This window comes from Rattus norvegicus, chromosome 4 (assembly GCF_036323735.1).
Source record: "Rattus norvegicus strain BN/NHsdMcwi chromosome 4, GRCr8, whole genome shotgun sequence".
In the NCBI taxonomy this organism is placed as follows: domain Eukaryota; kingdom Metazoa; phylum Chordata; class Mammalia; order Rodentia; family Muridae; genus Rattus; species Rattus norvegicus.
The window spans coordinates 12513401-12526802 of NC_086022.1; the positions used below are offsets into that span (position 1 = coordinate 12513401).

A 13402-nucleotide genomic window follows, 5' to 3' on the forward strand; every position below is an offset into this window, starting at 1 on the left:
CTGCTGCTTTTGGTAGCCAAAGATTGACGCTGGGGACTTACTTCTTCCTCAATCACTTCTTTCCCTTCGTTTTGAGGCATCTCTCACTAAACCTGAAGCTTCCTGTTTTGAACAGACTGGCTGGCCAGCAGGGCTCTGGGCTCCACTGCTCTTGGTGTCAGGTGCTGAGGCCCTGGGTGTGCTGCCACCTCCCGCTTTGTGTGGACAGCAGCACTGACCTGGTTCCTCACGCTTACCCAGTAAGCACTTGGCCCAGCCATTGTCCAAAGTCACCACCCGCCTCCCTCCCCGTTTTGTTTGTTTTTGACACAAGGTCTCACATTATGGAGCCCTGGCTTGCCTGAAACATTTTATGAAAGCACGGCTGGCCTCACACATAGAGATGCACTTGCCTCTGTCTCCTTTTTTTCTTTTTTCTTTTTCTTTTTTCCAGAGCTGAGGACCGAACCCAGGGCCTTGCACTTGCTAGGCAAGCGCTCCACCGCTGAGCTAAATCCCCAAACCCCCCCTCCCTTTTTTTTAAAGATTTATTTATTTATTTCAAGTATGTGGGTACATTGTTCCTGTCTTCATGCATACCAGAAGAGGGCATCGGATCCCATTACAGATGGTTGTGAGCCACCATGTGGTTGCTGGGATTTGAACTCAGGACCTCTGGAAGAGGAGTCAGTGGGGTTTTTTTTTTGTTTTGTTTTTTGTTTTTTGTTTTAATAGAATAGAGTTTATTCAGGGCATGGGGAGGGGAGTTAAGAGGGCAGTAGAGGCAGAGAAAGGCAGAGGGTGGGAGGGATGGAGGGAGAGAGGGAGGAGGAGAAGGAGGAAGAAGAGTGGAGGAGGAGAAGAGGCTGGCAATGAGCACATAGAGAGACGGGTGGGGTGGGGGGGGGTGGGGACAAGAAGGCAGGAGCAAGAGGCAGAATTCTCCAGTAGCAAAAGAATTGTGGGCTGGTGAGATGCCCTGTGGTGGCTTCTCCTGCCTCCAGGCCTGATGACCTGAGTTTAGTCCCCAGGCCTCTCTCGTAGTGGAGGGAGAGACTCTGCCTGTTGTTCCCTCACCTGTACACATGTGTGCTTGCTTTTGTCTCAGTCTCTGTGAATGTAAGAAGGGAAAACAATGATTCTCATAGATTTGTTAATTGAGAAACAGTGGCTTCCTTATCAGTGCAGAAAGGTTGTGCTTATGAATCATGATTGGGCTTTGAAATCCATTTTATAAGATCTATAGATTTTAAATGTGTGTAGTGAAAGCATTCTAGATTGTGTGTAGCCACCTCTTCATATTGTCCTCCTGTGTCACACATTGGCAGTGCCTCTTGTCATATTACAGGTGTTACTTAAGGAAACTGCTGTGGTAGCTCCCCAGCACCATTTCTCCAGTCGCAGTGGAGCCAATGCTCTGTGTTGACCTTCATGGTCATAATGCACATGGCACATAGCACATGCACATAAAATGAATGTCTTTTAGGAGGGACTACAGAGTGAAGGGAAGGCCATTTGCTCTGTTTTATCTTACGTGGATGAGATATTCCTGCTTGGAGTGAGGCCAGGGGCACATGCTTGCCAGCTCGAAGGCTCGTGGCTCTTCTGTAATGTATGATTCCCTTAGAGACGTGCCAGTGTGTTAACAAGCAACACCGTCCTTAGTGTAGAAGAGGATACATGATAGGCTGAGCTTGATGCTGTGGTCCCTGCATTTCCTCCGCAGGCAGGCTTCATGTTTGTGACTTTTAGTGACACGACTAAAGCTTTTTAAAAATAACCTTATTGGGGTTGGGGATTTAGCTCAGTGGTAGAGCGGTTGCCTAGGAAGCGCAAGGCCCTGGGTTCAGTCCCCAGCTCCGAAAAAAAAGAACCAAAAAAAAAAAATAACCTTATTGAAACAGATGAAGAATCTTAGTTAATTATCTAGGATAAATCATGAGATATTAAAGGCTTAGCAGATGTAGTTTGTGCCAGGTGGTGGCAGCACATGAGTACACAGAGAAGCCTTGTCTTGAAAAACAAGCAAACAAATGACAACAAAAAGGAAACAAGACAGAAACACACGTAATTTGCTTTATTCTGTATGGGTTGTATAGGCTCACATGGTTTGTATGTGCCTGTGGCTGTGTATCTGGAGGCCAGGTCTCAGTGTCTTTGATGATTGTTATACACCATATCTTTCCTATTTTATAATGCAATTTCATAAGCTCAAATAATAAATTTTAGACATTTTCACCAATGTTTTTCTCTTCCTGCAAGAGAGCCACTTTTATTTTTAAGCCTTTTTTATTTAGTTGGGACAGGGTATTGGTGTGTGGTTTCTCCTGGCCTGGTGCTGTGCTTGCCTGTTTCCTAGTGCTGGGATTTAAGGCATGCCCCACCATGCCCACCTCTTCTTCCTTGTTTTCTGAGAGGATATCACTCTTTCATTAACTGAGGAGCTCAGTGACTCAGCTCCATTAGTGGCCAGCAGGCTCCCGGGCTGCCCCTGCACACATCTGCAGCCTTAGGATCACAGGCGTGCTCCACCCTGCCCAGCCTTTTACCTGGAGGCTAGCAGTCTGACTGAGCGCAGGTCTTCCTGCCTTCACTGTGCTCACTTGACCCACTGAGCCGCTGTTCACAGTTCTGATTTACATATTTTAACAGAGTAAATTACTTCAGAAATAATTGCCTGCATTCGGTTCACAGAGGTTCTGTCATTCCCTGAATCTGGGCTTTCAAACAAGTCTATTGCTGCCGTAGGTGATTGACAGCACCACTGCCATTCAGGCTTAGCTGAGTAAGAAGGTGGCTTTGCCGGTTAAACCATTGATGCTTGCATTCTGTTTTACAGTGGGGAAATGGTGTATAAATTGAAAGGAGAAATTGAGTTTAGTGGAACTTCTGTGTTGTAAATGCTTTGTATAAATCATTGATTTCAACACTGCTTGTCTCAATGAATTCTTTGTAGAGAGCGAGACAGAGCTCTGGCTCTGGGAGCGGCCGTTGGGGCGCCTGTGGGATTGGAGTAGTGTTGATTCTGGATTTTTTGCTTGTTGTCATTTGCTTGCATGATTGAGTTTTTAGATACAATCTTAAGCCACCATTTTATTAGCAGTAAGGTGTGGGCAATAACCGCACTGTCCTTGTTAGATTACCATGAAGATGACTGTCCTACTGTTGATGTTGCTGTGACTTGGCACACTTTAGTCCTCTGAAACCTTATAACAACTCCATAAAATATAGTCCTTTTCTTAATTTCATGGAATTGAACACAGGTATACAGAGCTTAGTAATTTATCCTGAGTTGGGAAGTAAATAAAAAATAGTGACTGCTACTAGAGCGCTGGCTCAATGGTTAAGAGTTGCTCCTCACTCTTCCAGAGGATCCTAGTTCAGTTCCCAGCACCCACATGGGGGTGGGCTCACAGCTGCCCGTAACTCCAGCTCCAGGGTTTCTGACACCCTCTTTTGACCTCCACTGGGACTTGCACACACAGGAAATATACTCACACACATAAATATAATAGTAGTAGTAGTAGTAGTAGTGGTGGTGGTAGTAATAATAATAATATTAATAATAATAATAATACGATGTGGTGGTGGTGACACGGGAAAGCAGAGCAGGAGGGCACAGGAAGTGTCTAGTTTTGGAGCTCAGATTTACTTCTTTTTTCCTATGTGATAAAATGCTGTTAGAAATTGTGCCCAGCCTGTGTCCAGTAAAAGTTAAGCCTCTGTTCTGGGTTTAAAATCTTCCCCTTTTTCCTCTCATATACACAACTTACTATCTAGCACCCCTCCTGTTGACTTATTGGATATTTAGTATTTGAAGATGTCCTAAGCAGTTAGAACACACGCCAGTCCCGTGAGACTTTAGTTTACACTGTTGTTTACCTGTGTGCGGAGGTCAGAGAAGAGGGCTGACCACAGTGGTGCTGTTGATCCTAACTGCCCTTTGCTCCCTTTATATCCTGACCTTTGATCTCCTCTTTGTCCTGGGCTGCTGGAAGTTTTCCCCAACTCAGGCTTCTCCACCACAGCATTCAAGGCTGAATTCTTTCTCTGTGCCAAGGGTGTCTGTCATAAGCCATTCTAGACTGTTGTTTCCTCTGGGTTATGCTGCAGCCCACATTGGTCCTTGAATTGATTACAGGTTTTATAATGCATGCCAGGCCATCTCAGTTCCCGCGTAGTTGCTGTCTTGGGCTAGCTAATCTGTTGCTTTCACTTTTTGGAGGTGGTCTGCTCTGCTTATAATGATATGGTTAACAGCGTCTTCCCTATCCTTCAGCCTCTAGGGATTGTTGGACTTGTGTGGTACCTTCTCGTCCTCTTGTTTGTTTCCTGGGGGCAGAATTCCCTCTTACCTAGATTTGTTGTCTGCTTTTGCTAATTCTTGTTTTATAACTCTGTTTTACTCCTTTATGAATTTGGAGTCATTTGTAATTTGTGGCTTTACTATGGAGGTTAAGATGAGACTGTCCGTAGAGCATCCATTACAGAAGCAGAACCTTACCGTGCCCTCCTCGGAGCTGTCAGTCACTGTGATCCATGCTTCTCCGTGTCTTCTTTCATGTGTTAGGGAGCTCTCTAGTTGGTTGGTATTTCCTTAAGTAAGGCAGAAACATGTTTATTGGTGTATGTGTTTTGTAGTTTTATTGGGTTCTTATATCTCCTTCTCCCTTCAAACTTTATTCTACCTTAATCCCTTCCAACCCCCCCAGTACTAGGCAGGAGAGCAGGAAAGCTCCAGGGAAAGGGGGCGTAGGTCTCTTTAGACTGCATCTTGCTGATTAGGTTCTTCTTCTTGGGGCGCATCCAGTCATCATCATCAGAATATTTAGCACCCCAGTAATTGCAAATGTGGCACCAGGGCAAGCAGCGCCCACTCCAGAGAGCCAGTGACAGGTGTAGTTAGCAGCTGTGGACAAACTGACCCTGCCCCATAGCCCACAACTGGGATTAAGACAAAAATATATTCACATACCATAACTGGGTTTTTAAAGAAACTAAAATTCTCACAACGTATGTTCTTATTCTTTGCAAAATGATTGATCTTTATGTGTTGTAAAGGGCTTGTTGGCTACAACTCAGTGGTGGAGAGATTATCTAACATGTAAGACTCTGGTCCAATCCCCCAGACTGAAAAACCTTAGACAAATAAAAAGTTGGTATGTTTAAGTAGGGTATCCTGAGGCTTTTTGCATGACTGTATGACAAATGACTTTCTAGGGCTAAGGATGACTGTGGCAGGCTGCGTGCTTAATGTTTGGGAGGCTCTGGGTTCAGTTCTCAGGACTGGGTGGGTGTAGGGGTTTGGGTGAAGAGAGAAAACAGAAGCAGGAACATTTTAGATAACTGGCACTTTATTTAGAGAAATTGAGTGAGAACTTTTGGGTGGTTGCTGAGAATCACACCCAGGACTTTGTTCATGCTAAGCAGCACCCTGTTAGCAAGCTGCATTCTTAGCCTGTGTCACACCCTTTAGTCAGTCTTTGCAGTCCTGGGTACCCTGCAAGCCTCTGCCTGTAGGTGCTCTGTGTTGCTTTCAGACTTTGGCCTGGACAGCTTCTCTGGTCTCAGTCATGGAGTCTTGTTGTCTCCTGTTCCTTTGCCTTGTAAATCGTAGGTTCTATGCTGTGACTGGCTTCACCATGCACTTCTAAATTCTAAATGGGGGGACTTGTGCTGGCTTCCTGTCTAGTGTGGTAAACGGTGCACCAAAGGTAAACGTTTCCTAAAGTCTTCAGAGCAGCTTTCAGGCTCTTACATAGTCCAGGTCAAAGTGAGACCCAGCGCAGCTCCGGCCTCGTCAGTGCTCTTGTCTTGAGCTTCTTGTGCTGGACCTTGTTTTTGTCTTCTAGATTATTTCTAGTTCTTAACTACGTACCAGCTTACTAGATAGGAGCCTAGCTTTTATACATAAATATTCAGATAGGAGCCTGAATCGATAAACAAAGTGCTCGCTGTGCAAATGTGAGGGCCTGTGTCTGACCCCAGGACCCACATAAGAGCTAGGAGTGAGGATTGCCGCCCACTGTGATTCCAGTAACTGGAGGGACGGACGGAGGCCCGGGGCCTGCTTACCAGCCTAGCTTAATTGGTGAGCTCCAAGTCCCTGTGAGAGACTAAGTCTCAAAATGCATAAGGTGGATCAGATAGCTTCACTTTAAGTCCCACACCTGTACACATATACACATACATGTGCATACCTGTGTATTCCTGCGAGCGCGCACACACACACACACACACACACACACACACACACACACACACACACACACAATCACACTCACCTCTGAATACTCCCTATCCCTAAAGAATAAAGAAGTGGAAGTTTATAAAAGTTAAGTACCTCGTCTGATAACACCGTGAGTGAATATTTGAGTGACAGGTGGAGTTTTTTCATTGCCCTGTGCTGTGTCTCTCTGCCTTCCCAGTTCATTGGTGGAGACATCAAGGAGGCAAATTATATTGGTTGCCTGTTAGATTTACTCCCTGATAGTTTTATATACGTATACTTTTATAATGCATTTTGAACATATTCACCTCCATTCCCTGCTTACCCACTTCCTGTGCTGCCCCAACAAATCCACATTCTTTGTTTATGTCTTAGAACAACAACAGCCACCACCTGTGCTGAGTTTGACTAGGGTTGTTTGTGTGTGCATAGGTGTGGGGTAATTAATGAGAAAGGGGCAACTTACCAGTGGCTTTGCCCCTGAAGAAAATTACCTCACATCCCCCAGTAGCAGCCCCTCTGGGGGTCAAACACACCTATTTCCATGCATGCTGGGGTGTTGTGAGGGTGTGGGCATGACTGAATCTTGTAAAGACAGTCAGCCTTGGTCGTTGGGAGGTCAGAAGTCCAGAGACAGTGTTGCACAGCCCTCCTCCTCCTCCTCCTCTTCTCCCTCCTCCTCCTCCTCCTCCTCCTCTCTCTCCTCCTCCCTGCACTCCAGCCTGTAAGCTCTGTCCATTCTCCTTCCTCAGTGTGCCCTGAGCCTTGGGAAGGTGGGGCAGTGCTGATGAGCATAATGGATGCTTACCTTGAAGACAGGACATTCAGCAGTCACTTGTTCAGCACTTAAACCAGGATGAGCCTGTGTACTGTCTACTACCTCCTGCAAAAGGCAGCTCTCCCAGAGCAGGACTAATCTGTAGAGTGAGTTGCTGGCACAGCTGCCCTGGTTAGAAAGGCCTTGTGTCCCCTTTTGGTGCTAGGGGTTATGGGGAAGACAAATGAGATCTAGTTACCCATGCATGTTGTACAGCCTTCCTGTTGGCTCCTGGTCTTATAGCGCCCCTCTCTGACTTGCGCAAGGAAAGCAGTGCCTTGCTGGTTCTGGGTTCTGGGTTCTGCCCCAGGCAGCTTTGTCTGCCCCGCTGCTCCTCTGCTGTCTGCCTTGTGTTTCTCAGTTCATTTGCTTACATTGTCCCAGGTTCCAACCATCATCCCTCATCAAGGTGCAAGCAGGCATCACTTTAAGAGAGTCCCCTGAGAACACCTTCCTTATTGGGACACATCTTCGCCAGGGGAGACGAATGTTAATCCGTTTCCACAGTGAGTCATACTTGTTCCTGCCTGAAAAGCCTCCCACACAGTCAGGTCTTTTACCTGAGAGGCTCCAGTGCAGAGATAACATAGCATGAAAATGTGATCAAAAGAAAATCTAAGAAAGAAGATGCTAATATTTTTACTTTAGGTTAATATTTGGTGGAGACTGTAATGGGAATCATCCTAATTTATTGTACTTGTAAGACTTTTGTCCAAATAGGAAACTCCATTTGGTTTACACAGAGGAGCATGTCAGTGGGTTGGGTGGGCCTTTTGGATAAGTGCAATGTTTGCTCTTTGTAGGAAAATAGATAATGCTGTCTTTCTAATTATGGTTCCTGTAGTATTCTATCCATGGTTTAAGTGCATTGGGTCCCTTTTCCATTCTTCACCTATGTGTTTGGGATGCATAGGTGTGTGTGTGTGTGTGTGTGTGTGTGTGTGTGTGTGTGTGTGTGTGTGTGTGTGTGATGCTCACACTCAGGTTCACATGCATATGGAGGCCTGAAATTGCTGTCAGAAATTACCTTGCCATTCTTTGACCAACTCAGAACTCTCCAGTGTGGCTAATCTTGATATCAGCCTGCTCTGGGGCATTCCATGTTCTGCCTTTTGAACTGGCGTTACAGGAGGGGCCGCTTCTCCTGTCTGACAAGTGCGTGGGTTTCTAGGGACCCAGGCTGTGGTCATCAGGCTTGTGAGCCAAGCCATCTTCCCAACCCAGTTAAGTTTACTTTAACTGGGAAGTCTTTTGATTATATTTTTAATCATGGCATTTGGGGTTTGTTTGGTTTGGTTTTTCTCTGGTACCAGGGACTGACCAGGGTCTTAGACAGTGTTTACCATGGGCTACATATCCAACCCAAGCTAACATGTTGAACAGTAAATATTCTTACTTAAAAAAAAAGTCGTTTGTTTGTAGTGTAATGTTTTCACGTGTTCACTTTACTAACAACTCATTGGTGGCTCATCAGGTCGCATTACTGCACCTGGAATTCATTGGGGGAATTTTTGAACAGTTCCCCTTCCTCCCAGCTACTGCCTTGATTCAGTCGGCTCTGTGAGTACTGTGTACGCCCTGAAGACGGGGGGCGGGGGGCTTCTCTCTTGTTTGTATCAGACTTGTCAGACAGTGCACGGGCTGGGGTGGGTGCTCAGATGCCAAGGTGGGACTGTGATGCTTCCTTCATTCTGGGTTAAGAGGTCACCATAAGCACCTCTGCTTAGATGTCCCTGGTAAGACTCCTCCCTCTTTGCTCTGCTGTACTGCTGCACTGTCTCTGAGAACGAGCGCACTAGGTATTTAAGATGGACAGGAACGTTACTTTTGCACCTACTTCCCAGGGTTGTACTTGAAAAATATGTTTTGTTCTTATTTGTTTCCTTTGGGTTCATTCTGCTTATTTTATGTGTATGTGCATACAGTGCCCATAGAGGGAGGACACAAAGAGCACTAGATCCCCAGAACCGGACTGAACTAGGTGACTGCTGTGTGCTTGACACTGGCCCTGGCCCGCTTCCAGAGTGGCCCGTGTTGTTAATTCTGGTGCTGTCTTCAGCCTGACACTGCACTAATCATCTCTTGGGAACAAGGAGCCTGAGTGGTGGTACTAGTTGTCGAGAGTGTTTTCTGATTCTTGGAAACATTTCAAAATAGATTTTAATTTTGGAAATTATTTTAAGGATTCTTCTTCAATGGGGATAATTCCAGAAAACGTGGGCTTTACTTTCATGTCAGGTGGCACCAAATAAGCTTTGGTTTGCTCTAAATGTTTCTATTCAGATTGTTTTTTGAAGTTGGGGTTTTATGCAGCCCCGTGGAGTCAGGAAGCAGCTGAGGAGGCCCTGGTCTGCTCCTCTAACTCCTCAGTGCTGTCGTCTCCGTTGAGCAGGGATTGTTCTTAAGCTTGCAGTGTTGTAGAGAAACTAAGGCTATTTTTACTTAAATAAAAATTTTCCTTTCCTGAAGCATTGAAAATAAACATAAGGTAGAAGGTTTGCTTGAACTTACAAGTTCAAGACTAGTCTGGGCAGCACAGTGAGGCCCTGTCTCAAAAATAAGCAAAAATAAAAAGAAACACAAACCCGGAAAGCGCCAAACCCAGCAGAAATGAAGCACAGCTTTGTGCCCAGGAGAGCAGAGACAACTTAAGAAGACCATAGTTTCGGATGAGATGAAGGGATTAGAACTCTTACACACAGCTTGTACTGTAGGTTGGTAGGCTGGCTCTGCTGTCGCGGTAAACGGTAGAGCCTGTCGTTAGGCTGACCGTAGTTGCCATGTAGCTCAGCACTGATCTCCTCAGTATGTCACCACGAAGAGCCACAGGAAAATGTGCACGTGGATGTGTATGGAGGTGTTACCTCCAATCGTCAGGGAGCAGAAACGGTTGAGATTCCCATTGAGCAAATAAATAAAGAAAATGCCATTTGCAGGCTGGGGCCCAGTGGTCAAGAGCGCTGGCTACTCTTACAGAGAACCTGAGTTTGTTTCCCAGCACCCACGTGGTAGCTTATGACCATTTTAACTTGGGTCATATATGTGGTGCCACATTCATACATGCAGACAAAACACACACATACTAAATAAGAAGGAGTAATCCTTAAAGAGTGCCATGTGTCTGCAGAGGGGACATTGTTCAGCAATACAGGAAGTGACTAGCTGGTGTGTGCTACCCAGCATGTGCCTCCGTCATGATGCCAGGTAGAAAAGAGCACTTGGGACGAGGGTGGCCTTTATAGGGTTCTGGGACTCGGAACTCGGGCCCTTAGATCTAAAAGGCCTGGTGTGCTGGTGTGTGTCTGAAATCCCAGCACTGGTGAGGAAGAGACAGGGCTTCTTGAGGCTTACTGGGCAGCCATTCTAACCAAATTGGTGAGTTCCAGGTTCAGTAAGAAAAACCAGTATTTTTCAATTTAAAAAAAGTGGGTAGGGGGATGGGGAGCCTTTAAGGAATCCATCTACTGTTGATTTCTGGGTCACTCACAGGCTCATGAGTGCATGGACATTGGACATGTTTACCCGAGCACAGAGACCTCTTTACATGAGTCAGGCACATAGCCTTGTGGTTAGGACTGTCAGAGGTGGAGGGAGAGGGGAAGCCACTACTCATGTCTGTGGGATTTCTTTATGGACTGACGCAGATGTTCTGAATTAGGTAGTATCATATTAATAAACGCGATAATGTAGATTTGAAATTTTAAAAGATGCATTCGCTTTTATTTTCTATGTATGAATGTCTGCCTTTGTGGGGTCTGTACACTGTGTACCTTGTGCCCACAGAGGTGACACTGTGTACTGGGCACTGTGTACTGTGACACCGGTATACTGGAACTGGGCTTGGAGACAGTGGTAAGATACATGTGACCCTAAGGCCTCTGGCAAAGCTCTGAAGCCCTGGACTTATTGCATATAAAATTCTTATCAAGGGCATTATGTCTGCGAGCATAACTGAATTCTGAAGTGATGACATTGGTTGCCTGTGAGGAAACTCCATTTTTAGAGTAAATGTCTCTAAAGTGTATTCCAGCTGCATATGGAGGCATTGCATGGCTTAGGCTTAGTAAGTCATGGACTGAAGCACTAGGGGTCCTGTTTGCTTTACCGTGACCAGGTCCTTCAGGGCTTAGACTATCTACACAGCAAGTGCAAGATAATCCACACTGATATCAAGCCGGAGAACATCCTGATGTGTGTGGACGGCGCGTACGTGCGGAGAATGGCGGCCGAGGCTACGGAGTGGCAGAAAGCAGGTGCTCCTCCTCCTTCTGGGTCTGCAGGTGAGGGGCTGAGCCCTCATTGCTCTGTCTGCTTGGGGCTGTGAGCTTCTAAAGCTCTTTAGTGAAGGCCGTGTGTCTGACGTGCACATACGCATTAGGAACTTTTTCTAAGAGTTTAGATGTTGAAGATGCTTTTGCTTAAGATGAGGTTTGAGTTCATTCTTTTAACTCTTTGTCTTCTGTTACCTTTGCTCGTTCTCAAAGGCTTCATCACGTAGGTGCACGCTCCCGTGTGGTCCAAGTTTCTATGGAGAGTATACGACCAGTTTCTTGTAGCCGACCTGCAGACTTCTGATTTTTTTTTTTCCTGATTTGGGTTTTATAACAAATGTTTTCTTTCCTTAACTACTATACCTGCTTCCATCTCAGTTTAGCCAATAGTTTGGTGTTGGCTGTGGAAGCTCCAGGGTGGGGAGCTAGAAAGGGAAGCAGGGACATGAGCACTAGCGTCGTTTCTCTTGGGAAGTTGAGAGGCTTCATTGGGGAGATTGGGATGGAGATTGGAGTGGGTGTGCTTCCCTCTGGCTGACTGACAGGGCTCCAGAAAGAAGCGCTGCCGCCTCATCACGAGCACCATGGTGATGTCATCACCTCACCTCACGCAGCCCGTTTATGAAGCTTCTGATGCTGCCAGGCCGAGTTCTGGAGCCACTGCACAGTGTGCTGCACTGTGTGCCCTAGTTCACGTGTGTGGTGCTTTCCGTGTAGTCTTCAGACATGGCTGTGCACCTTCTTCGCTAGCTAGCATGTCCATTGCCTCATATGCAAAACATGTTCCGTTATGTGACTGGCTTGTAAGCTCTTCCATTTCTTTTTCTTTTCCTCTGTAATTATTTTGTCAGTGCTTTGAGAGAGGCTGTTTGCAAGAAAAGTGCTTCACGTGCACAGCGTCTCCTGCGGCCTGGAGCTGCGCAGTCTGTTTGAATTGCATAAGCTTTTGCCAGGTTCCTATCTTTAGCAATCTCTGAGGTGAAAGTTGTTCAAAGTTGGGTAGTTATTAAAAGGCAGTATTATCTCAGTTTGCAAATCAAATTACCCAACAGTGCCTGTCTTCCTCTGATCATCCGTTTTGTTTTATTTTGTTTTAGTGAGTACGGCTCCACAGCAGAAACCTGTAAGTATTTACGTGTGATCAGCATGTCAGGAGGGACCGTATTTACGTGTGGCCAGCATGTCAGGAGGGACTGTTTGTTCCTGAGCTGCACAAACTGTGTAGCAAATGTCATAGTCTTCACTAATTTAGAGGCGCATGTTTGTAAATGCTCTGTCATTATATAGGGCATGACTTCCTGCTGTGGACGGGAACAGTCAAAGCCAGTCTCCCCCTGGGCTCTCTTGGCTGCTGTTGGCTGAGTTCGGTGAATTGCAAGGCTTTAGTTCAAATTTAAAATCTAATTGTTCCAGAATCTTTTTTAAATGACTTCTGCCTGGCCTCCAAGTATCCTGTTTTGCCAAAAAACATTTTAATTTTTTATAGCTAGCTGTTTAAGTGAGAAGGATCATTATCTGTTCTGTGATCCTGTCAAATCAAGACAGTTCCAAGTCTGAATTGTTACGGGGGAGTCCAAATCACTTTTAAAAAAATTATTTATGTATGTGAGTACACTGTCTTCTCTCTTCAGACACACCAGAAGAGGGCATCAGATCCCATTACAGATGGTTGTGAGTCACCATGTGGTTGCTGGGAATTGAACTCAGGACCTCTGAAAGAACAGGCAGTGCTCTTAACCACTGAGCCATCTCTCCAGCCCCCAGATCATGTTCATAGCTCTCCCCTGAGCCTTAGGTTTGGGTTTATGGGTCTGAGAAACTTTGCAGACCCTCCTAGCCAGGGCTTTCCAAGACTTATGGCTGTAGCTTGAGGCACAGAAAACCGTGGCTTTTCCTTTTTTCCCTTCTTTCTATCGTCTACTGATTTCTGAAAGTCCATGGTGTTCACAGCTTGGTGTCAGAGCCACATGCAGACACAGTGCTGTTGGCACTGGTCTGGGCAGGTGCTTGTTTTTGTCGTTAAGGATTCTGGATACAGCCAGCAGCAAGGAAAGCTTGCAAGAGAAGATTCTTGCTCACAGCCAGGTATTTCACGGAGCTCAGCTC

General features: G+C 45.9%; 1 protein-coding gene across 20 annotated transcripts in view; it reads left to right on the top strand.

Annotated features, from left to right (window-relative positions):
- Srpk2 (SRSF protein kinase 2) overlaps nt 1-13402 on the top strand; it is a 191363-nt gene that overhangs the window by 156418 nt on the left and 21543 nt on the right. For 12 of the 20 annotated variants that reach the window (XM_017592513.3, XM_063285699.1, XM_039107232.2 and 9 more), the window contains 2 exons: nt 11140-11305; nt 12394-12419. The exons of 1 other annotated variant lie outside the window; for it this stretch is intronic. In XM_017592513.3, the coding sequence (XP_017448002.1) occupies nt 11140-11305; nt 12394-12419 (192 nt within the window). The remainder of the gene's footprint in view (nt 1-11139; nt 11306-12393; nt 12420-13402) is intronic. 7 more of the 20 variants (XM_063285698.1, XM_063285701.1, XM_039107228.2 and 4 more) reach the window with 1 other exon arrangement.